Source organism: Solea solea, chromosome 16 (genome assembly GCF_958295425.1).
Source record: "Solea solea chromosome 16, fSolSol10.1, whole genome shotgun sequence".
NCBI lineage: Eukaryota > Metazoa > Chordata > Actinopteri > Pleuronectiformes > Soleidae > Solea > Solea solea.
In genome coordinates this window covers 10,284,878-10,310,139 of record NC_081149.1, presented here as the reverse complement: position 1 = coordinate 10,310,139, position 25,262 = coordinate 10,284,878, and the positions used below count along the sequence as shown (strand labels likewise).

General features: G+C 43.4%; 1 protein-coding gene across 1 annotated transcript in view; it reads right to left on the bottom strand.

Annotated features, from left to right (window-relative positions):
* Positions 1–20,258, bottom strand: part of vat1 (vesicle amine transport 1) — a 30,960-nt gene extending 10,702 nt beyond the window's left edge. The window contains exons 1-3 of the mRNA XM_058652693.1: positions 19,584–20,258; positions 13,782–13,989; positions 118–288 (exon numbers count right to left, since the gene is read on the bottom strand). Of these exons, the coding sequence (XP_058508676.1) occupies positions 118–288; positions 13,782–13,989; positions 19,584–20,015 (811 nt within the window). The 5' untranslated portion in view covers positions 20,016–20,258. The remainder of the gene's footprint in view (positions 1–117; positions 289–13,781; positions 13,990–19,583) is intronic.
* Positions 20,259–25,262: the final 5,004 nt, after the last annotated feature.

The following is a 25,262-nucleotide window of genomic DNA, read 5'->3' as shown; positions in this document are numbered from 1 at the left end:
CGAGAGTGTCATCATTTAACACATCATCAACATGTTCGCTCTCTATCAAACTGTAAAATTAGGTGGAAATGGAGTTTTGGATCACTGTTCCCAGTGTTAGAAGGCCGAGGGTCTCACCTTTTGGGCTGATCTTGCGGACTTCCTCCACATAGTCCTTGGTGCGATAGTCGATGGGGTGCGTGACGCCACCCTGGCTGATGGTCTCGTGTTTGCTGGCCGACGCGGTGCCGAACACGGTCACGTCCTTCACCGTCTTGCACAGCTGGGTGGCTGCGATGCCCACACCACCTGAAAGGAGAAGGGATGGGGTTAATTATATCCTAACGGTTTTCCAAAAGAAAAAAAAATCAATTTAGAGACACGACTTATGATCGATTCTACGACAAACGCCGCTGACAAGAGTTCAAGACGAGTCGAGATTGATCGTCGGAGGCAAAAAAAACCCAAGAACACCCTTTTCCGTGGCAGGTAAATGTGATTTACCTTTATTACATTATTATCCCAAATAAGACAGTCAATAACAGTGTGGACGTGTTTTGCTCGGGGGTATGTAAAGACTGCATTGAACACAATCACATTAACCCAGCCAGCCTGCAGGAGAACAGACACCCACACACACACACACAAGAGGAGAAAGTGGCCATTGTAGCTCAAATGACACATCCATTTTTTTTTTTTTTTTTAGTTTGCTTGTTGAAAACAACCTGGCAGAAAAATCCCACTGCAGGACAAAAAAAAAAGAGTCACTGATGTATCTGATTCATTAGAAAAATACAAGAGGGTGACAATCTGGGACAAATGACATAAAAACTGCATTTTACACCAATACTACCTGAAAACACTATGTGTGTTACATTGTGGGCGAAAGGCCGCGTGTTTTTGGATATCTGCAAATGCCCTCCCTGCATTTGGAAGTGTGTACATTGTGGAAAATGCCTCAGCCAGTGTTTGCAAAAGCAGCCGGAGCAAGAAGTAATAGGTGACTGATAAGCAGTGGCTTGTTTGAAGTGAAGGGGGTTGACTTGAGGACGTCTCCTAAAGGTCGTGACCAAGCAAAGAGCACAAAACTGTGTGATAACACAGAATAAAGGAACATGTTTATAAAAAAAAAAACCAATAACATCCATTTAAAAGTGGAATAGCCGAGGATGTGCGACAGGTTTGACGAGATCCTGATTTGCTTCCTGAGTCAACTGAAGATAAACATTTAGTAAACACGCCTGGTGAGATATTCACGACGGCAGGAGGACAGACACATGCTGGTGTGTGAACGTCTTTTTTCACATTTTTACAAACATTTACATTTTCTACTTGAATTTCTCATGTACAGTCGTCACTTTGTCCCTGTGAACCGGAGGAAAAAGGAAGAATGACAGTCAGTACTGTAGTTGTGCAATCATTTTCTTTAAGGACGTGTGATTATGAGCATAATATCTACAAAATATAAAAGAGTTAATGGCATCATTTGTGTAGATCAGGCAGAATAGATGACAATGATTCACCTCTGCTCTGTAAAAACAGCCTAATGGCACTATTTTCTATTTTCTCTGTGACATCCTGTCTGTTTGTGACTGAACTGAATCTACTGGAAAAACCTAATAAATCTAAAGTTTAATAATAAGAGTAAGGCCAATTCAGATGCTCCTCTTTACTAACCTTTGACCAGAAATTGCTAAATGTGCATATGAATATTATTCCACAGCCTTTTATTTCTGTTTCTGGAAAAAACAAACAAACAAAAAAAAAGCCCTCCAGGCATTTTGCAACACAAATGGGAACCAATGAAAATATGGAAGGAATAATTGGAAATGACACATTTCAGGCTCCTCAGTTTCAGAACAAAGAGCAAATATTTCTCTGGATTTGTGGGTTGGTTTTTTTCCCCGTCTGACAGAATCCATGTGAGGAGAACAAACCTCTCTGCATTACTGTAATCATACATTCTGACACTGAGGGGACAAAAAGACAAAAAAAAGAGCTCAGTCAAAGCCGTTGTGGTTGGATGTGAGTGTTCTTTGCGGCGGCATTATAACATCACCATCTCTGCTCGTCCTCAGTGAGGAAACCAGGTTTTTGTTGCCAAGGAAACCTCGGCCAAATTGCCAACAATGACTGAGCAAAGGGAGCCATTTTGTTTCATTCAATGCTCCTCTGCTGAACATGTAAGAGTCATCCGACGACAATCACGCCCTTATCATTAGGTCGTTCATTCATTCATTTCAGACGCCGCCTGTGAACGTGTGGCATGAGAGCGAAAGCAGTGCATTTACAGTTAAATGTCAAAGATTTTTAAATATGCAAACACTTCAAGCAAATGTGCAACTGTTTGCCTTTGACGGTGTTCGCTGGCTTACTGGGTTATAAAAATATGATATTCCTGGTGTCATTCATGCATTGTCCAGCGCTTTATCCTCCACATGAGGGTCACAGGGCCACTGGTGCCAATCCATGGCAGGGCCACACAGAGACAAACAACCATTCAGAGTGTCCAGTTAACCTCCGCATGTTTTTGGACTGTGGGAGGAAGCCAGAGAACCCGGGGGAAACTCACATGCTCCACACACACGGGGAGAACATGCAAATGCCATGCTGAAACAACAACCACACCAACTGTTGTGGCTGTTTCTGGCGTCATTGATGGATCATTTTATAATAAGATTTCAGTACAATCTAAATCGAGTGACGGGAGAGAGAATCTGGTCTCAGACTTCTTCTTGGACACAGAAAAGAGTTTAGAAAGAGAGGCTGCTCCTATTGGCTCTTCTTCTAGAATTGTGTTCTGATTGAAATCGCAACAGCAAATAACAAATAAGTTGTTTTGCAATGTTTTATGCCAACTAAAAAAAAACTGTAATACATACATACAAGACCTCGTCTCTGGCACACTTCTTACTCGTGCCTATAGCACAGGCTTTTGGTGTAACAGTGATCTTATGCTATGCCTCGTACGCTGGCAGTGACAGGGAAGGGATTATTCTGTATACGGTCTTCTTTGGCCACCCTCCATCTTAATTTCTACCCATTCACCCATTCATGTTTATTTGGGTACATCGGCGCGTGCGCGCTGTGATTGATAAATATACACAGTATACCCGTGCTAATTTCACATCTCTGTAACGAACATTTTTGTTACAGAGACAACTTCAATAAAAGGATCTTGCATTAAAAGTGATGTCACAAATTAAGTCAAAATAAGTCAGAAAAACGAAGCTCTTTCCTACACTGGCAACAAAGCAACAAAGCGAATGAATGTCATAAAGCTTTGCCTTTGACTCATCTGTCACGTATGAAACACATGTTTGTCCACGCTCACCTCACGGCAGGGACTCTGGACAAAGAGCCTTTAGTATTTTAATGACCTGGAGATGAGACTAAAAAACTCTTTGCTTTTTACTTAATGGCTCCGTCACAAAGCAGCAAACCTCAGTTACAGGTGTAGAGAGGTGCCCGACAGGATGATGATGATGATGATCCATCACACCGGGCACTCACATGGTAATATTTAACCAACGCCGCTGTCATAAACACAGCGATTCCCTCTCGTTGTTTGACGTCAGCAAGTGAGGGGAGAACACGACGACAACGGGGCAAAACAAGATGTTCACTACACGTGTTCCCAAGGAGAAACTGGGACCACTGTGAGGAAGAAGGTACCTGTCGCTAAATCCCCTGAGAACAATCTCCCAACTGCTGATCTCGCATCACAAGACTGACTGCTGAGCCGTGCCAAGAACCCTTCACCGCACCCCAAACAAAATACACACACACACACAGTACTATCCAAGCAGAGCTGTAGACCTAAAAGGTCTGGAGTGGCTGCACTAATCTTCACAACTATGCACTGCCATTAAAATATTCACAGCGTCCACCAGCGCTGAGAAATAGCAGCCGAGGCAAAATTCTTGCTGCAAATTGCATTTGTTCCTCTTTAAATTTGCATTGTTTCGACTTAAAAATTAAGAAAACGTCCAACAGAAACGTCCACATATCGATTTTGTTTTCTCTCTCTCTCTCACACAGCAGGGTTTTGTCCTCCCTCCTGAAACCTCACATACTCGCATTCTGGCACAAATTGCACTTGGCTTCCATAACATGACTGTTAGCAGTAAAAAGGAATTTTCCCCAAAACACAGAGGAATCCAGACTTGACACTGAGGCCACTGTTGTTGCTCCACACCCAGAGATAATTCACCAGGGGATGGAGATATATCAGAAATGTTTTTTTTGTTTGTTTTTTCAAATTCAGAAGTCTGCCTCAACCTCTCTGACGTCTGTATTAAAGCTGCCGTCACTGAGCAATCGGGATTATTGTCTGAATAAATGTGATCTTTCGCGTCACAGCGTGGGCAGTGGGCTGCACCATGGAGCTGCTGTCACCACCGAGTACTAGGCATTAGCTTTGTGTTGTTTTTTTTTTTTTTTCTCCCGGTTTATATTTCTTCTACTTTTGGTTCCACATTTCTTGAAGGACTCTTGTCTTTCCGAAACCTATCATTAGCCTGTGGCTGACAAAAGTATGAAATACTGTCTCTTTCTTACCCAAACTCACTGTGGTGGCTTTACAACGTCAACAAACCAAACCAAATAAATTCTATTTTATTGCCACTCTCTGCAGCGGCAAAGTAATACGCTTGTGAACGCGTGCACTCTTGAGGCGTCATTGTGCATTATGTAACTTTGGGGTTTTTCTTAGATGAGGCTGTACGTACGTGCATGTGTGTGTGTGTGTGTGTGTGCTCTCACCTTTAAAAGTGGCACAATGTGGCTCTCGTAAGGAGGAAGTACGCTTTTAGTTACGGAGTGAACAAATTCAAAAAAGAAAGAAAGAAAACATCCCTTCCTTGTGTGTGAAGGTGACCACTGTGATTTCCTGAATGAGGTGTTTCACAATGTTTTGAACGTGTACAGGCACTAAGTATATATCAACTGTAAACCACGCTCTCTTTCCTTACACACACAAGGTTGTTTTTTTATATCTTAGTGAGGACAGGACCTAACCTTAACCATCACTAACTAAGTGCCTAACCTTAACTCCAACCCTAAAACCAGGTCTTAACCCAGAGAAAAGGAAAGGACCTGACAAAGATATGAATTCAAGTACACACATATGCTCACAGGTGTCCTGACACAGGTTTCCCATACACCTGTGACTGTTTGCAGTGGTTTGGTGGTTGGGGGGGTGGGTGGGGGGTGGGGTCATTTGTCTCTGCAGTGTCGAGAGCGCGAGCGAGTAATGTGATTGGCGGGTTAGGTTGGAGGTTGCCCTGGTTTCCCTCTCTTATCAGTGCAGCTGATCTGCCGCCGGCGATGCCAGGCCCGGGGAACACAGAGACGGTTCAACCACACAGCCCAGACTCCCGCTTAGTGGTCACACCGAATTAGCATTCTCCAAACTAGGGTACGACCTCCCGAGCAGACAAAGTGGAGGGCGAGCGGCGGAGAGGAAACAACGTTTTCAAGCCACATCGCGGCTCCCAGGGACAATGAACCATAAAAGTGAGAGATGTAACTACACTGATAGCAAAGGGCTTTGTCAGCTGGTGAATAATGAATGAGATAAATAATCGAGAAGGGAGTCCGGGGAGGAATTAAATGCTCTACACAGAAATAATTCTCTCTCTTTTTTTTTGCAATAATCACTCTTCCAAACCATTTTCTTCCCATTGTTCAATCCCATCTGCATTCAGCTGTACACCAGAGGATCATAAAGCCTGAGGACCTGCCTACAAGTCCGACTGCAGTCATGAAGATATACAACAGGAGGCAAATCTCATCCACCAAACCCAGGAGATACAGAACAGCCACCTGTTCCACAAGCTTTAAAACACAGCTGGTTTGTCCTTTTCTGCAAGTTCTGAAGTCATGGTGGACTGGAGATGATTATTAGGTTAGAAGAGCATTGTCTGTCCAACTATGGCGATTATGTCTCCTGTGTCCACCACTCTGTACAACAAAAACATAACGTTCAACTTGTGGTAAAGCAGTGGACCCACAACGCCGCTTTATTCATCCATCCATCCATCTTCTACCACTTCATCCTCCACAGGAGGCGCTGTTGTGCCCAACCTCACCAGACAGAGTGAATGTTCAAAGTGAATGAAAAGGTGTTGATTTGATGCCGCCACCACGGCCATAAAGTGCATAAAAGTCTCATTGTGCGGCTATGAAAATCCAAACCCTTTTTACATTTAAAGGCAAATATACACACTGGACCTTTGAGCGCTTACAGTAAACTTTAGAAAACACACACATTCCTACACGGTAGCACAGGTGTGTTTTAAGTCAGAATTTCACCTTCACTGAACAGAGTTTACTGAGCAAAGCTTCAGGCATCCAGGGTTCAGAATGTTCTGCCCGAGATAACGCTGTTTGACAAAAGGCAGGAGTAAAAAATAAAAACAATTGTACGACAACACTGTAAAGACTTGATAAAGCCAATGATAAAGCAGGCAAATGCTTGGGGATCCAATCTAAGAGAATGATTTATAAGAATCGCCTTGAACTCTTTGATTGTTTATGTAGAACAAGAGATTGCAAGAACATCACGATTGAAAACCCCCTAGTTATGCCCCATGCCGCCAGCAAAAATCTTGCGTTGCAGCATATTAACCACCAAAGCAAACAAAAGAAGACATATCTTTCTGGTTATTGTGCCCCCAGGTCCCCTTTTCCCTGTACTACCTTTAAAAAGTACCATGAAACAATAATTTCACCAGGAATCCACATCTGAAAGGTTAAAACTCAGCTGCCGGTGCCAGGATGTTGACGTTTTTGGATCGAATTTGGCATTTCAACTGGCTCAAGTCTATTAAAACGGGAGAATACTCTGGTTTGAAGTTGAAGGACACTGAGGACACCACATACCTTTGGAAAAGAAAAAAAAGAATGCCTGCATTGAATAATCAGCATCTCAGCTCCACAGATTAGCATTAACGAGGACTTAACCTCTCCAGTATGGCTGCTGTCACCCATCATTCTCAAGGTTGTGCTGCACCTACATGCAGCTGCTTTTTAGAAAGATAATCCTCAGTGCAACCTGGTGTAAGACGTGTTGTATCTGTAAAAGTAAGGAAGCTGCGATTATTGGCTGGCGCCTGGCCGGGGAAATAAAAGGCTTAATTACGGACAGATTAAACAGCTCGCGGAGGACATGTGGAATCTGTCACATAAAACTCAAACTCACTGCTGTGGAACGATATGAGAGGAGATGATTAATAACACATGCAATTGAGTACCAACAAGCACCTAACAGAGCAATTAAAGAGTGCTTTTTTATTTGCGTGAAGAGCTCCAATTGAAAAACGAACCACAGCTCAACATCGGTGCCAAAATGTCACAAAGTCTTGACACGAAAGGGGAGGGTGACGGAGGCTGTGGAGCTAAATCATCACATTAAACAGCTAACTTCATATTATGCATTCCACATGCGCACACACACAATGCGCGACACTTGACGGTCACTCGACATCTCATAAATAAAACAGGTGGACGTCACAATTGGAAGCAGCGGAGCCCCCATATGTATACAGGAATGTGTGGAGTGGGTGGGGCGGCGCGGTGGCTGGCCAGAGTTCATAAACATCGGGACCGGTTCACGGAGAGGTCAGAGGAAAAGCTGCGAGCCCGGGCACCGCCGTGGACCCGAGAGATACATCCAAATGTCGCTGAACCCCCGCGCCCGCCCCACCCCCGCCCAGGCCCTCCGGGGAAAACAAAGGGGAAAAAGTGTGCGCACGTTCCCCAGTGACGACGACAACCAGCGCGGATATGTCGAGGTCGCGCAGAGGGAGCGGAGGTTACAGAGGGCTGGAAGGGGGGAGGGGGGGACGGGAGAAGGGAGGATGCAGATGTGTGGTGGAGAAGAGAGGCATGACGGGAGGAAATACAACGAGCTATTGTTTGGAGAGGGAGAGAGAGAGAGAGAGAGAGAGAGAGAGAGAGAGAGAGAGAGAGAGAGAGAGAGAGAGAGAGAGAGAGAGAGAGAGAGAGAGAGAGAGAGAGAGAGAGAGAGAGAGAGAGAGAGAGATCCACGAGAGAGAGGCAGCTGAGGAATATTCACCAGGGTTAACACACACACACACACACACACACACATGCCCATTTAAAGCATGACCTGCTGATTGTCAAAGCACCTGCCACACATTCAGAGCTGGTCACAGATAAAGGTCACAATTTATATAAGAAAATCACAGTATGTTGAACATTGTGCTTCCAAAAAATATCTACTAGTCCTTGAAGTTTAGATTCTATATTATATTCCCCACTTACTGATGATTTAGTGTCTGCTTGCTGTAATTCTATAACTGCCATGTTTACGTACTGTGTGCACACAGAGCAACTTTTGTCATCTTTAAAGCTGTGGTGCGCAACTTAGTCTTGGTTATATTTATTGTTGTTAATGGCCCCATTTCCACCAACATTTCCAGGAACTTTTATTACCAGGAATTTATTCACGTGGAGAAAATAATTCCCGGTAATCTGTGTGGTTTGTGTTTCCACCGGACCTCAAAGATCCAGAAAATGACGTACAAGGGGGAGAGTGTGTCGCACATTTTGTTCCGCCAGCTTGTCGGCTAAATGGGATATACACTCTGTGATTTTGTAGAGTCTCGCTGAACCTCTGCTGTGTTCCACCAATCAGAGTTCTTCAGCACACAGCCGACAGTGTCCAGGGATTTTAAATGAGAAAAGTTCCTGCGGTGGAAAAGTGAAATAATGCCATTATTCTGCCTCTGTTTGGTTTTCATGAACACAAACGACGTCACATTATATTTGTGCTGCATCATTCATCTGAAAATGGGCTCTGCCAAGCAATACTATCAGACCTGAGCGTTTGTGTGCAGACAGTGGCGGCACAGGGACAGGAAGGGGTTATTTATTGACTACTAAGTGATTAACCAACTATTTTGATAATCGATTGATTTGCTTAATTTAAACAAAACCATGTTCTATGTTTTCTGCTCCTTAAATGGAGCTCTTCTATGAGAGCAAAATAAATATCTTCCTCAAATGTAATATTTGTAGGAAGTTGTCGTTTTGTGGTTTGGAAAAGAATGATCGCCGACTAATTAAAAGATGTTCAGCACATTAAAACAGCAATAAAAATAATCAGCCCTACCTCTTTGACATTTATTTTTTATCATCCACTGATGATCATATTACGATGAATTATCTGTGTAACGGGATGTTCTTAGGGACAGGGTTTTGAACCTGTTGTGTTCCTAACGCGATGACATCAGCGGGTTATGAGAAGAATAACCAGGTCAAGTGAGGCTGAGCCTCTCAAGCATTCACTCAAACATGTACCAAGCAGAAGATTCATGGGAACGGAGGGAAAGAAATTCTGTCTACTGAGACAAGAAGCTGTTGATTTCATGGTCTACAGGAAAAACAAAGCACACTGGTTTTAATCATTATTACCACTATTTATCAACTACTTTAAGGTTGCTCAACACATACTGGTCAGACAGGCATGCAGTGTCGTGCAGACACATCTGATACACAAAAATCACTGCTGTGTGTTAAAGATATACGACCGAATATGAAGTCTTATGAGACAGTGGGAGGTGCCAACCACATACTAATACTATATGTGGTAAAAACGGGGTGTGGGCTCATAAGGATGTGGGCAGGGTTGCGAAGGAACACTTGAATACTTGTTCATTTCTGTTTCATAATCAAAATAAAAAGTGTTCTGTTGTGTTTCTTGAAATTGATGTTGATTCCCAAACAGAGATCAATACTTCAAACTTGAAAAGTGAGACAAAGGATTGAGTTGATTGAACGGTGTCTACGAGTGACGCGCTATTGAGAAAGATTTTTGAAAAAAAACAATCGCCATTATTATTGCACTGATTTTTTCAGTGGTAATTTGACAAAAGAACAATATGCATTGATGATGAGAGTAATAATACTAATAATAATAATAATAATAATAATACACGTTTTAAATGTTCCATCGCTCCGTCACTGAGGAGGAGGTGAAAATCATTTCTTCATCTTGTCTTTTGTGCTTAAACTTGAACAAAATATTTTTTTTTGACATTTGGATATTTTCACGAGTACATATTATTCGTGGTTTAAAACAGTGAGTCACAAGAAGATTGACAGGACAAAGAAAACCTTTTGGTTTTAATCAAAATACTGTGAAAACAGTCATTTTAAACTAAATGTTTTTCAAATGATTGACTAATTGTTTATTCAATAATAAGTCAGAAAATACGGAATAAATGCTCATTATGATTCACTTTCTACGTCAAAGAGAGTCAAGTGACCGTGATAGATGAATTGATAAATGAACCGAATCTCCAGATTCGTTCTGAAAACAATGAATATTTTCACAAGCGTCGGGATGAATTGACATCATACTCATCCGTGAACCTTAAATACGATGTAACTGCATCACTAAACAGAAGCAACATTCTGTAAAGAGAGACGTCTTCTTCTACCACTGTCATGTGACAAGGACTCGAGTGACGACTGCAAATATCTGTCAGGCGGATGAAGCGTGATGTTTTTCTAAAATGGCTGTGTAAGTGGCAAATGCATCAGCACGGATGTCTAATTACCAGCTGAGTTGTTTAAAAGAGGTTGAAAATCAGACCCGTGGATACTCCAGGTTGTGTTCTCAATAACAAATTATCGGACACAAAAAGTGCTATTGACGAAATCCCTACTGAATGGATTATTGTGATTGTCGATGTGTAAACCCTGGCTGTAACATAAGAAAAACACACATATCAGACAAGAGAGAGGTACACACACACACACAGACACACAGCCATAATCTCTCGCTCGTTCTCTCCAATGCTCTTTGAACCTGTCACAGTCGATACCTTTGATATCCTCTAATCAGAGAACATCAGGAAGACTTTTTGACAGATTCCCCACCCTGATAAACACACACACACACACACACACACACACACACGTTTGTGCTTCATTCATAATGAGGACCCTCATACATTCCCTAGCTCCTTACACTAACTCTAACCTAAACCCAATACTAACCCTAATCTGAGAACCAGGTCTTAATCCCGACAAAACCCTTTAAAAATGTGATGACCAACCAAAATGTCCTCAATCTATGGTTATATGTATACAATATATACATGTATACAATTTTTGTTCCTCACCTCAAAGGCTGCAAATACAGGAACACACACACACACTGGTTTCCATGACTTCAGAGGACATTGTATTGACTTACGTACATTCATTTCCTGAAGACTATAATTACTACTGGGCTAATCCTCAACTCAACTCAAACTTTATTTCTAGAGTACATTTAAAACAACCGGGGTTGACCAAAGTGCTGTACAGATTAAAAGCAATGATAGAAAAAGGCCCATACAGAGCCGCAGTTACAATAAATAAAATAAATAGATAACAAAATACATAAACACAGTGCAATATAAGGAAGTTAAAATTTTCTAATCCTAATCCTCAGACTAACTTTTAAACATGTCTTCACCTGAAAATGTAGTCATTTATTTAAAAGACAAGTCTCCATAATGTGAGTGTGTAAACAGATTTAGGTCCCCACAACATAAGGAATACCAGGTACACATACACATGCACACACTCAGCGTGTGAGCCACCATGCCGCCTCTCGAGTAGAGTCTGCAGCGTCACCTCACTCACCGTTAACACCCACAGCGTTTCCAAAAGGTGCTACCATCACGAGCGCTGTAGCTCCGCTTCGATAATTACTCGCACATGCAAGGAATGACAGCGCGCGGGCAGGCAGACTGTTGAGCAAATGTTTTTGTCATAGCCTCTCAGTAATGTGCTTTTACAATTCTGATGTCCGGACAGCTGCCGAAGCCAAGACGTGGCAGCCTGCCCCGAGAAACCAGAGACGCCGCCTCAACCAAACAGCGGCGGCGAGGGGGAAAAGTGTCTTACACCACACTTCCTCCTATAGCAAACCTCAGGCGACATGTGTATTCGCAGGGAGAAGTGAATGAGTGACATCAGCCCAATGATATTGTGTATGCAAACATTTGGGATTCCTCTGTGGCCAAGAATCCCACAACTATGGGCATGTTGTTTGCTGTGCTTCAGCTCGGGGCTGAACTACAGCTCGCTGTTAAGAATTCTTTTCTGATTCAGTGTTACCGTGTTAAGTCCAAGGGACACACGTCCACCTGGGCTGATTGTTTGTCAGAGCTCTCTAGGACATGTTTTTAATCTCCAAGTGAGGAAACGGGCTCAGGTTTCACATCCCTTAGCAATCTACACCCACACACTCTCCCACATGTTGAAGGATCCTTTTGTGACTCCCTTTGCAGTTTGAGGAAGAACAAGAGGGAAAGTTAGTGAGCGCTGTATAGAAAGAGAGAGAGAGACCATTTTTGGTGAGTCGCTCTCACTTTCTCCAGCTGGCCTGGCTGTGAAAACACAGCAAAATCAAATGCTCTCTGGCTCCGTGCATCCCGCCCCCAAACAGGTGCTTTTACTCCCTCAATCCCCCAATTAGAGTTCCCACACACTCTTTCTGAACTCTGACCTTACACTCCAGGTGGCAGGTGCTAGAGCGTTAGTGCCGAGCAGCCACATCGTACATTAGCTGTGGGATCCTCTCCAAGAAGCAATATTTTAACATTTTAGAGCAGAAATGTATAAACAAGAGGAGCAGACATGGAAGAAATCGGATAAATATGTCAGGGTGTTTTACATCTGTGCACTGAGCTTTTGCAGAGGATTGGACCGAGCGGCTTTGCTTAGACAGACCCACTGTGCGTCTGCCTTCTGCAGAGACGTTAGCAGCGTTTACTGCAGGACGGCTGAAGGCGGATACTGTGATGAAACTGATTAAATGTGGTTTTCAGTTGCAGGATTACGACATTGTTCAGTTTGTGACATTTATTCATAGCAGCTGAAGAAAACAGAGGGGGGGGGGCACTAATTTCTGAATAGTTTTCTCTCCCAGAATTGTGACATTGCTGCTAGTGTGGTGAACAGAAACAGTGCCAGGAGCCAATTTACCTCAAAAACTAGTGGAAGTTCTGTTATGAGTGTTTTTTTTTTTTGCAATCCAGGAGTTTGAGTTTCATCTGAAGCAATGTTCATTTGAAGGCTCACGTTTGTGCTCTGTCCTGTTCTTAAGAGTCTATTTATTTTGGCGCAGCATTTGATTTTATTTTCTTACAGCATTGGCTCAGTGAACACCGAGCGGTCGAAGCCAAAAAACACTTTATTTTGTCCTTGGCTTGATTGCATTTACTCTATTATTAGCAGGGGCAGCTAAATGCAGTAGTTAACTTTAAAAACATTCTGTTGTGTGTGTGTGTGTCATGTTATTTACCATTTTTCCCTCATTGAATTTAGATCAATGCCAAACTGACTGACATTGGATGTGCATTGATTTTGGAAATGTGGGGAAATTAACGCAGAAAACACAGAAGCATGTGGTCCCAGGCCTGTAATTTAGGGATGGGAATCAGTGCCGGTCAGTATCAGTATCGGACCAGACCGATACGATCCAAAAATCCGATATAACACATTTTTCGCTATGCACAGACTATAAAAATGTAAATCAAAATCAGCAAAAGCGTTTTAGCTGAGTCATGTTTGGGATGTTTATTTCTTCTTTACTTGTTACACAGTTGGAGAATCGTGTCTTTGAAATGACTCGGCACAAACAGCTTCATAAATGGTCTAAAATGACTGTTTCAGACTAATATTGGTATGAGTAGATACTCAAATTTCTCAGCCCTGATTGTAGTTGTTGACATTATAATGAAGAGGTTTTAGTGCATGTGTGTTTGTGCGCTCACCTGCAGCAGCATGGACGAGGATGCTCTGGTTGGGTCGCAGGTTGCCGAAGTCGAACAGCATCATGTAGGCGGTGATGTAGTTGACGGGAAGCGCCGCCGCGTCCTCGAAGCTCATGCCCTCCGGGATGAGGAAGGTGTGGCTCGCCGGCACCACCACCACCTCCTGCCAGAGCCCAAAGCGGCTCAGCACCATCACCTTATCGCCAACCTGGGGCAGAAAACACAGGAAAAAACACGGGCGCTTGAAAAACAATGTGAAGCGAGGGGCTTTCAATCTGCTCCCACTTCCTGTTAATGAAAACAATGTGGCTTAATGTCAGGTTTAGCTCCAGCAATTTGATAAAATAGGAATTATGAGGCTGGTGGAGCCTCATAATAATATAATAGTAATATATTACTGGAAGGAAGCTGACAAAGAACATTCAGAGAACATTCAGATCGACGGCCCCGACTGAACTAGTTTAAAAATTGGAACCCTCTCGCTGTGAGGCCATGAAGTTATCGATATTAGTTCTTTCAAAACTATTTTATTAAACTTAAACCGAATCCTGCCAAACTGTTACTTGATCAAATAAGAGGATCTGCTGACAACTCAGTGCCCCTGGGGGTCCAGACTTGAGTGGAGCATCCTGTGATCTGTGGCCTCACACGTTCTGTGGTGCAGTGGAAATGATGCCAGCTGTGAAGCAGGAATACAACGCTTGCTTGCAACAGCTTACGTGCAAAGATGATGCAAACGCTGGACGAAACCATGGCTACTCTGACTTTACAACAGAAAGAAAAAAAGTCCCTTTTCTATCGGCTGAAGTTCGATTGCAAAATTTGTGATTGTAATTAGAGATTTTGTCACTGAGGAAACCACAGGCGTCATTTCGTTTGCCGCATGTCCTGATCGACATCTTGGAACGTTCTGCGCTCGAGTTATTGAAGCAGGATCCACCGATTCACAACTGTCTCTTTCCAGAAGGACCAGCTCTGATGTAAACTTCCCCCGGCGCCTTTACTAACCAATGAGGAGAGCCCACTCGAGGGACACAGGAAACAGAGACAACTGCAGAATTATAACTCTCTTCCTGTTTTCTTCCTCCCCCTTATCCACCTCTCTCGACAAAGCTCTCTCTCTGGCCCTATTTCCATTCTTCTCACTTTTTCTCTTTCACTTCCTGACTCCTTTTCCTCTTGCAACTTCAGAACGTCTTCCTTCCCTTTCTCCAGTCGTCCTGTCTGCGTCTAGGTCTTGCTGCCTTTCATACCCCACTTCTTCATCGTCCATGGTCTCAGTCTGTCCTTACTGTCATCTCTCTTCTCTCCCTCGTGAGGATTGTCCCCTTTTGTCCCTTCTTCCCTCGTCAGTGAGACGGGACAATGGGGCACATCTTCTCCCCTGGCTTCCCGTCACTCATCAGAGTCCCTGCCAGATTCTTCCCCATGGCTGAGCTTAAGACAAGCTCTTTCCTCCTGGGAACAAACCCTCTCTAATGGTCTGGAGGGAGCCATGCGCCTCACTGTCAATCCACTCCAATTAGAGAGAACTCCCTCTTTCTTTCATATCCTCATTTTTCTGTCCGAGACCAAGTCGGGTTTATTGGTTTGATTTCAAACTATAGTTCTACTTCTCCTTCCTTTCCCTTTTGTTGTTGTTGTGGCACTTGTGGCATCTTCACACTCGTCGGTTGTGCCGTTTTAATTGGGGGTAAAGTGTGGTTACAAATGGTTGGGGCTTTTACGGGAATCTCACTCAAACGTGACTCACACGCTGCATTCAGATGCACCTAGATGCAGCTATTATTCTGCGCCCACGTGGAAGATAACACGAGTTACCATAAAGCTGTGAAGGGATATTCAAAGCCTTGCAACACTTCTCTTGCGACATCGCCACAGCGTGACACCCAAATTTACACAGACACCTCATGCATTTCCTCTCTGCCTTCTCTGCTTTCATGCCACCACATCAAATGTAGTCAGAGTCGGGGTCACGGGTGCTGAGGGAGCGCAGAGGACAAAGACACTTCCAGTTTTCGCTGTATAAGAATGGAGTAATCATATGGTGATTCAGGTTTGGGGCATGCGGGCATCCGAGTCAGCTGCTTTGTGGCAAAGAGCTTTTGTTGAGCTCAGCATAAAAAAAAGAAAAAAAGAATTATCAGTAAAAGTCAAAGGACAAGCACATTTTCTGACACTGTGTCACTGAGTCAGGTTCAAGCTCAAGACGGTTCTTACATGAATCACCCACCCAAAACCACAAGGCTCCTGTACACTGTGTGTAAGTAAAAGGAAACCATATCCACCCAGTGTCAGTGTACGTGTGTGTGCTTTATCATGAATGCATGATTGCAAGGTAAAAAGCCACGCCCTGCTCACTGTGACAAGAGGGGCCTGTCCCTATCGTGCAAACAAATGGCATAAGTCCACATCTCGATGAATATTAGAAGCCTTGATACAAGTGTACACTCACAATGTGCAGAATTTATGGAGAAGCAAACTGTGCAGGAGCATCTGATTTTCTCTTTTTTGAACACAGCAGCTTAGGTCCAACTGTCACCAGGCCACGCACAGTTTATGAAAGCAAGCTGGAAAAGTTGTGATCATAGAGCGAGAGGGATAGAGGAAGAAGGACGGAGGAAGAACAGGACCAGAAGAGGATATAAGAAAGGGAAAGGAGAGTGATCGATCGGAGGCACCATAAGAGGGATTCAGTAAGAATACAAGTGATGGAGGAAGAATCCAGAGGTTACAACGAAGAAAGAGAGAGACAGATAAAGGGAGGGAAGGAGGGATGGAGGAAATACCAGACTGACAATGTGGGCCAGAGGAAGGTAATTGAGAACATATGGGTCAGATCTGAGCAAAACTCACAGAGGAAGAGAATGCAAATTAAAAGAAAAAGGAAAAAAAAGGTCATGAGGAGGAGAAAAAAAAAGTGCTGATGTTTAGAGTCACGGGAGTTTGAGTGTGATTTGTGATATTTCCCCTCGTCTTTCACTTACTCACTACTTTTTTTCCACTCGAAGGTCATGTCGGGTGAGCTCATTGTAGTATTACTTCACTCAGCTTTATTGTCCGTCCAAGGGACGCTTAGTTAGCAGCCGTTATTGAAACACAACATGAGGCATGCAGTAATAAATCCATATAAAAACATCAGAGCCAGCACGCATCAAAACAATCAACAAGCCAAAGGTGGGAGGAGGAGGCAGGCAGAGTTTATCATCTCAATCTACAATATTTCTCTACAAATTTACTTCTTTTTTTATTCAAAACTGTAGCAAGTGGGTGTTGACATTAGTCGGGCCGGGTATCGAAATTCAACACTTTTCAGGGATCGACCAAACTACCGAAAATGTGCCGTCATTCCATATCAAATGTCGCTACCTAAGGAGTTACTGTCCTCAACATAAAGTGAGCCGATTAGAATGCAGCTCGTTGTTTGACCAACAACTATCGGTGCTCGTGATTGGCTGTCTTGAACCGGGCAGGAAGTTGCAACCAGAGCCAGAAAATGAGAGGAGAACGAAAGGTATGACAAGAAGTTCCAAAATGACTCTAAACAGAAATGATGTGAGAGCACAAAAACTAAAGATTTTATTTTTTTCTTTACCAATTTTGGAATGTAATATTTAGTTTAAACATATTTCAGAAAGCTCGTATTGAAGCTTTTAATTAATTCCCAGCCCTGTAGACGTCCATGAAAGGTTACATTAAAAAAAATCAATCACATGTACTTTATTCTGCATTCAGACACCCGTGTGTGTGTGGGGGGGGGGGGGGGACAGAGATTGACATACAGATGGATAAAGCTACCAAAAAAAAAATGTAGTTGCCATCGGGGTCAGCACATTCCCTCTGAGTTGGCTGCCAGCAGATCTTAGAGATCTGCTTCCATTAGAAAGATTGGCTCTTAATTTTATGAGCTGCAAAGGGGACGTGGAAGTGAAGCCTTGGTGACAAGCTGTGAGTTTGTGCGTGTGTGTGTGTGTGTGTGTGTGTGTGAGATCATGCATGACCTTTAAATCCAATCCACTTTATACTGATAATGTGGAAAGAAGCAGTAAAGTCTTTTGGAAACACAGGGAGGTCTTAACCCTCGGTGATGCTCGGTCGCCACCGGCGTGACACCATCGCCGATCACGTCCCCATTACCTTGCACTGACTCGTCTCTTCCATATGGATGTGACAGAGCTGACAGACATATGTGCCACTCCCTCCCAGCCAGATATGCACAGAGACAACACTTTGTGCATCACACATGTGTGACCGTGCAGTGGCTGGTGTGAGGAACGGTGTGAGTCAACACTGAGATGATTATGTGTAACATTTGAGTCTTTACAGCTTAATGGGCTTTCAGAGGCGTTACCGTGGTGATGCCATGCAGCCTGCAGGAGACAGACATATAGACTTGTGACTCATCATCACACACACACACACACAGACAATCCTGTCTCTATCACCTCTTGTCATTCCAATGACCAAGTTGATTTCATTATTATGCAAAGATTGTCTCGTGAGAACACTTTAATCGTGACATATTTATATCTGTAACTATCTCATGACAGGTGAGAGGCTCGGTGTTGACAAAGAGGACGAGTGATCCCGTTTCTTAAACCATTGCGCCGCGCCTCGCCCTTTCCGCTCGGTGCGCCTGTGCGCCACCGTTAACAAAAGGCGCGTGTGGCTCTAAGCTCGCCGCCGGTGTAAAGTCAGCCATATTAACAACCGTGACTCGCCCCAGTCTCCAAAATAAAGTCCTTTATTGATTTATAATTTAAAAGCAATGAAGCTAAAATATGAATGACAGCATCCAGATTTTAAATGTGCATTTAAACTTACACCCATGAATGTATAAACTGTGTAATGGAGAACTGTGTACTCGCTGCATGACACATTATAGTTAAAACTTTTTTTATTATTATTATTATTACTACTATTATTATTATTATTCTTGTGCCATTATTATTATTTTTCTCATTTTCTTCTCACTCATATTATCAACACAAGACCAGCAAATGAGTCCAAAGCTTTAAATTTGAAGGCGACACTGCCTCATTTCCGGTCTCACTGTGCGCTTGACACAGCTCTTGCGCGCTGTGGCGCACATCAAAGCGCGCGCGCGCACACACACAGCGTAGGTGCAGCCACTCGGGTGGAAAGTAACAGCATCACCCACAGATCTACATGTGTCCGTGTAGCCTTTACACTTTTCAACACACACAAGTGACGAATAAAACAATGATTCCACCTCCGCATCAGAACCTGCTCTGCCTCGGTCCAAACCAAGTTGTGTGCCATTCGTGCGCACACGCAGCACAGACAGAGAGGAGCGGAGGGGCGACGCCTGCCGCCGCTGATTGTTTCATTGTACTCAACTCGTGTCACTTTCACACTTTAATTTTCCCTCTATGAACACATTAAATGCACCATGAACACAAGTGCTGTCTCTCCCTTTTACGCACAAGTAAAATAACTGGATAAGCAGCCACAACAACCCACAAAGGAGACATTTTTTTGTGATAAGCCTGTCTGTGTTCATTGATTGACACAATAGCCTTGAATCGACTGATTAATTAAACAGTTATTGACAGTGTGCAGCAGCAGCAGCAGCCGCTGCCTCTGTCTGAGCTGCGAGCAAAGCCTGACACGCCCATATTCAGGCGCATTTGTTTGGGACCAAACTGAAAGCTAAACCAATATTCATCATTTTAAACAGCCATACAACATAAAACATGAGTAAAATGTGACTTCAGTGAAGAAGGATAAAAGAGGGGATTAAAATAACAAAAAAACAAAAAAACAGCCACGTGTGCTTACTTTTCTGTCTGTCACTTCTTCACCCACAGCCTCCACCACCCCGGAGCACTCCATCCCCGGGGTGACCGGCGGGGACGGCATCCGGTCGTACAGCCCTTGTCTGGCCATCAGGTCAGCGAAGTTCAGCCCGCAAGCCTTGACCCGGACCTGGATCTCGCCAGCCTTGAGCGTCGGTTTGCCTTTCTTCACCTGCAGCTTCACTTTATCATAACCCCCGTAGCCGGTGAGCACCAGAGCGCGGTAGGTGAACGCCTCCTCCTCGGGGACCTTCTCGGTGGCGGCCGCGGGGGAAGCTGCGGCCTCGGCGGCGCCACTGGCGGGAGCAGGCTCGGTCTTGGGCGGCTCAGCTTTGGGCTCCTCCGCTGGTTTTGTCTCCTGCTTCTGTTCCACGGCGTTTTGCTGCTCGGCAGGTGCTGCGTCCTCTCCAGACATTGTGCAGGGAGTTGAGAGACACTGATGAGTCTAGAAAAAGAAAAAAAAAAATAATACTCAGAGGCTTTTTGTGCTTTTTGTTGCCGTGGACGGACTTGTGGTTTGGCTGCTGGAGCTTTTCTTGCAAATAAAGACAAAAATGCGAGAGTCTGAGCGTCTTTTATCAGCAGTCTTGCATGGAGACACACACCCTGACAAAGTGAGCTGATCAGTGGCCACTGGCTGTCAACGCCGCGCTCTCATACAGAGTGTGTGAGTGGGACGAGACACAAGGCAGGCTGGAAAACACGGAGAGCTGTTGAAACGCATGGACTGGCATGTGAAAATGGGTGGGTTCGGCTCTTTGGGTTGGGCCATAAGAAGAGGCTCTTTATTGCATCAATCAGAGAGGTGATTTGCAAAAAAATGTCCATTGTGGCCAAAAGGCAAATAAAGTAGGAACCAGCTCTTGGAACAATCTAGTGATTGCTCCATTAGATTATTAAGATGATGTGGTTGGAGGAAATAAATAGACATAGGCGCAGGGCCGGCCCAAGCCTTTATGGGGCCCCAAAGAAAATTTGATTTTGAGGCCCTTTATCAACACCAATAATAAAGCAGTAAATGACATGATGATGGAATTCTGATTCCAACAGTAGCACATTTAAAAAAGAATGTATTCAAAATGGCACAATACTTATGGTGTCAGCCTAATATAAAACAAGACTACAACATTATTTATATATATATACAGTATATGTATATATACATATATATATGTATATATATATATATAATAAAGCCCTACACACAAAGGTCTAGTAACGTCGCACAAAAGACAATTTGGAATAAAATAAACAAATAACAAAATGGCTCAAGAAGAAAACTTGAATTTTTGCCTGAAAACTACGTACAATATACAATGTACAAACTCACTATTATCATCATGCACAAAGGATAAAATAAAACAATAACAACATAATGACATGCTCTTGGGGGCCCCCTGGTGGTCGCTCTGTATAAGTGAGAGATAAAACATGCCCAAACTATTATCACTATTATAACATCTGTCCCTCAGGTGTAGCCTAAGAGTTATTGGTATTATTCATCCCTTTCTGATATGATACCAATATCACAACTTTGAGTATCTACCAGTACCAATATCAGTCAGATATTGTCTTTTTTAAAGAAAAGTAGTTTTTTCTTCTTTTGTCTTAGAATAACTCCACATCGCTCACATAATGACTGCAGCACGGCACATGTGCGCATCTCTCCCTCACAATGCGCTCGCACGTTAACACATGTTACTGAATGTCATGTTGCCTCAACTGTACTTCCCGCAGGATTTTGCTCACTACAGGCTTCTCAGAACAGATGGTCTTGAGACCTGAGTTTTTTTTGGAGATGTGTCACCTCTCATCCAAGAGGCTGCTTCAGTATGAAGAGGATGTGAGTGGAAACTCAGTGGCACCCAGACATGACTTATTTACCTTTAAGAATCCGAACCAATTTTCAAGCTTCCACAATCACAATTTGATCAGTGTCATGTTGACATTTTGCAAAACAGAAGTCCTTTGCAGCAAGAAGGTCGATGAACAACGGTCTTTCTGCATAGAGTTTGCATGATCTCCCATGTGTGCGTGGGTTTCCTCTCACAGTCCAAAAATGTGCAGATTTGGGGATTGGGCAAATTGGACACTCTTAATTGAGTGTGAGAGTGGATGGTTGTTGTAGTCTCTATGTGGCCCTGTGATGAACTGGCGACCTCTCCAGGGTGTTCCCCGCCTTTTACCCTGTGTTAGCTGGGATTGGCACCAGCGACCCTCATGTGGAGGATAACGCGGAAGATGGATGGAAGTTCAGAGGCTTCACCTGCAACCAGGCTCCTGTTAGACAATACTAGCTTTCTGCCACCCTGGTGCTACACTTCATGCCATAAACTGACTTCTTTAGCAACTAACAGAATTTCCCCTAGTGGCTACTCAATATATTACTACTTCCAGGTTGGCTTGAGTGAATGTCAAAATCCAGGTGTCTGAATCCACACTTCTGAGGATAAAGTGACGTTGATAACGTGGCACTTTCGCAGACTTATTTCTGGCTGTTTACCACTGCATGTGTAACAGGAAACGCCTGTTTATGCTGCCTATTCGACAGCAGCATTCGCAGGAACTGTGGACCTGCGTATGGCTCATTGTTGTCACTTTCCTGCAAAGGCTGCTCTGTAAAAAGAGATACGAGCTTGTGTTGAGGCCACGCCAGCTTTTGATTACACAGTAAAGGGCACGTTGACATATCAATCAAACGCTGCACATGTGGGACAGCGCCACTCATGGGATTCTTATGGGTACTTCTCCTTTTGGGTGATTATCCAGTCACTGTCTCTGTGGAATAGAATGGAACCAGAGTCTATCCATAAGAGCTGTGAGACCAGCCCAATGTCCATTCAGAGATGGAACCACAATGAGGGCTGGGGGGGTGGTGAGACACCTTGTGGCGGTAAAGTGCCACTCAGCACTTCTGAGGCCAAACGTCCCAAATCAATATCCCACAGGGGCTTAATGATGTAGGACGCAGGCGTTATCGATCTGCTGCTTTGACACAAGCAAAATGTTACAAGGCACACACTGTCTGTTCTCCCCCACAGACAGCACCCAGCCGCCCTGAATAGGCATCAGTGTGCTGCGGATGCCTGGAGAGTGGCTCTTCTCGTCATTAGCCATGACGAGGCGAGTATGGTAATGCACCAGTCAGGGGGAATGACTTAGGCAGCAGGTTGTTGGAGTTCGGGGAAACAAAAAAAGAAAGGTTTAAAGGAGAACCATATTGCACAAGCTTCATTTATCAGTTTTACTTTGAGAACACACTGTAGCAGCAGCTGAACGGGGTTTGAAAGTGTATCCATCACAGGAAACGCTGTGGTTACAAGAACACAGGAGCAGACATATACTGCATTGGACACCTGGTGTAGACTACAGGCTTCATCTGTTGTCTAAGTAGGTTACTGAACACATTATGTTGCTCAGCAATGTAATTTGGCCTGGATAAGGTGTCCCACTGTGTCTCTGGAGGACGCACACGTGTGTCTGAACTACAAACACACTTATTGGGAGGAATTCTGGGATTTAGACACGGGAATAAAGACAAATGATGATCGGGAAGGATCACCAGCACTAATATAGAGAAATAGGAACACACTGCAGGTTTAGAGCACTGAAAGTATGACAGTGTGAGAAGGTTTTATTGTTCCATTTAGCCACAGAGTATAAATGTTATTGTGTCTGGGTTTTGTCACAATCACTCTGAGCACGATGCTGAATCGATTTCAGTGACTTTTGTGTCAATGCATATAATCCGACACCCTTTAACAGACACAATAACATTGTCTTGTTGACTTTATCACACCTACACGATATATATTGCACACATTTATTTGCAGGTGTTGAATTGAAACTGTCACTTCTGCTTAGCAAGTTGACAGAAACCATGATGAGCTTAGAAACAAGGAAGTCACACATACTGGTTCTAAATCTATTGAGTCCTTCATTTGTTTTTTTGGTTCAGTGTAATTTCCCCTCCTGTTGAGTGATGCAGCGCTGTCGTCTCTGCTCCACTCAGTTCTCGGGTGTAATGAGTTCACTGTTTGAGTGTGTGTGCATCCTTTCTCAGCACAAAAGTACTCAGCACAGTCATACCGTGCGGATAGGCAGGCAGTGAGGCAAGTACACTCCGCCCACAGCACGAGAGTGACTGTAAGCCAGCTCAAATATACAGAAAACAGCGCCTGTGTTCGTAATCAATGCTTGCTGTGACATAAACGGAGTGTTTTCTGACCTGTGTGTGTAGTTTGTCATGATCATGATCTGCTTGAGCTGCTGTGTTCATGTCATTTGTGTCGTCCATCACCTTCAACACACAAAACAACAGTTGACCAGAGGCAGGAGATGAAGGCAGTGACGGGAAATAAACACCGTTCATGTGGGAATTAACAGTTTAAGAAATAAAGGAGGGACATATGCAGTTTTGTCATGCCGTTAGACCCCTGTAAAAAAAAAGCCTTGTTTAGTAATGGGTAAACACTGCCACCTGCTGTTGTAACGATGCAACAGCAGAGCACTGGCCCTGACTCCTAAAGCAGAGGTCTCCCAGTGGGGCCCCCACATTGATTTCATGCGGCCCTTCCACTTGATATCACATTATGAATTATTTCTGCCTGTTTATTTTGTTTTTATAGAATTATTTTGCATCATAAATATATATAGTTTTATTGCGCACTTTGCATCGCTCCATGTCAAAAGAAAACTTTGGATTCTTTGGAATATCGTCATGAATGTCATTTCTGTAATTTTCTTTCTTTCTTTCTTTCTTTCTTTCTTTCTTTCTTTCTTTCTTTCTTTCTTTCCAGACATTTCTTGGGGGCATGGGACTCAAGTCAAAAAGAAGCACACTAATAATAATATCATATATCATCATCATCATATATTATTATGATTATTAATTGACAGAAAGAAATAACCTTACAGCTGCAAATCTGGTACTTACTTACATATTTATGCATATAAAATCGGCTGCTGTCTAACATAAATTATACATATAATAATAATGATATATCTTTTTTTAATATAAAAATAAATTAACATATGCTGATGTGTTTGCCATACAAGTTTAACATTTAAGCATTTAGCAGATGCTTTTATCCAAAGCGACTTACAAAAGAGGAACAAGCTACATAGAAGTATAGTCTGGGAAAGAATAGAGGGTGAGAGTGCCGAGGTGATGCCTATGACACACATGAAGCTATAAATACATATATATGTATTCATTTCATATTCATATTCACATTTGCTCATACATATGTATATACATATGTATATTTGTATACCATTTGTATACCGTAGTTGTGTCTTCCTAGTTACTTATTCTCCTTCTTTTTCCATTTAATGTGATCAATGAGAGTATATTTTTCCAGGAGGGGGCAGTGTTGGTCTTTAGCGGCGGGAATAATATGACTCAACAGTGTTGACCTGTAACAGGCAATTATCTCATTCACAAAAGCAGTAAGTGTTGTTGAGCCTCAGTGACATCAGCACATCCCAGAACCATGAGCCACAGTCGAGGCAGTGAGTCACATAAAGACAAAACTTTATTCAGACATGCTGTATTTACTGCATCTCCTTCAAGGAGTCGTGTTGGCACTCGACCAAGAGGCGGAACTGGGTCTATTCATGCTGCTTCACAAACAATTCATGTGTAAAAATAGGTTTCGGC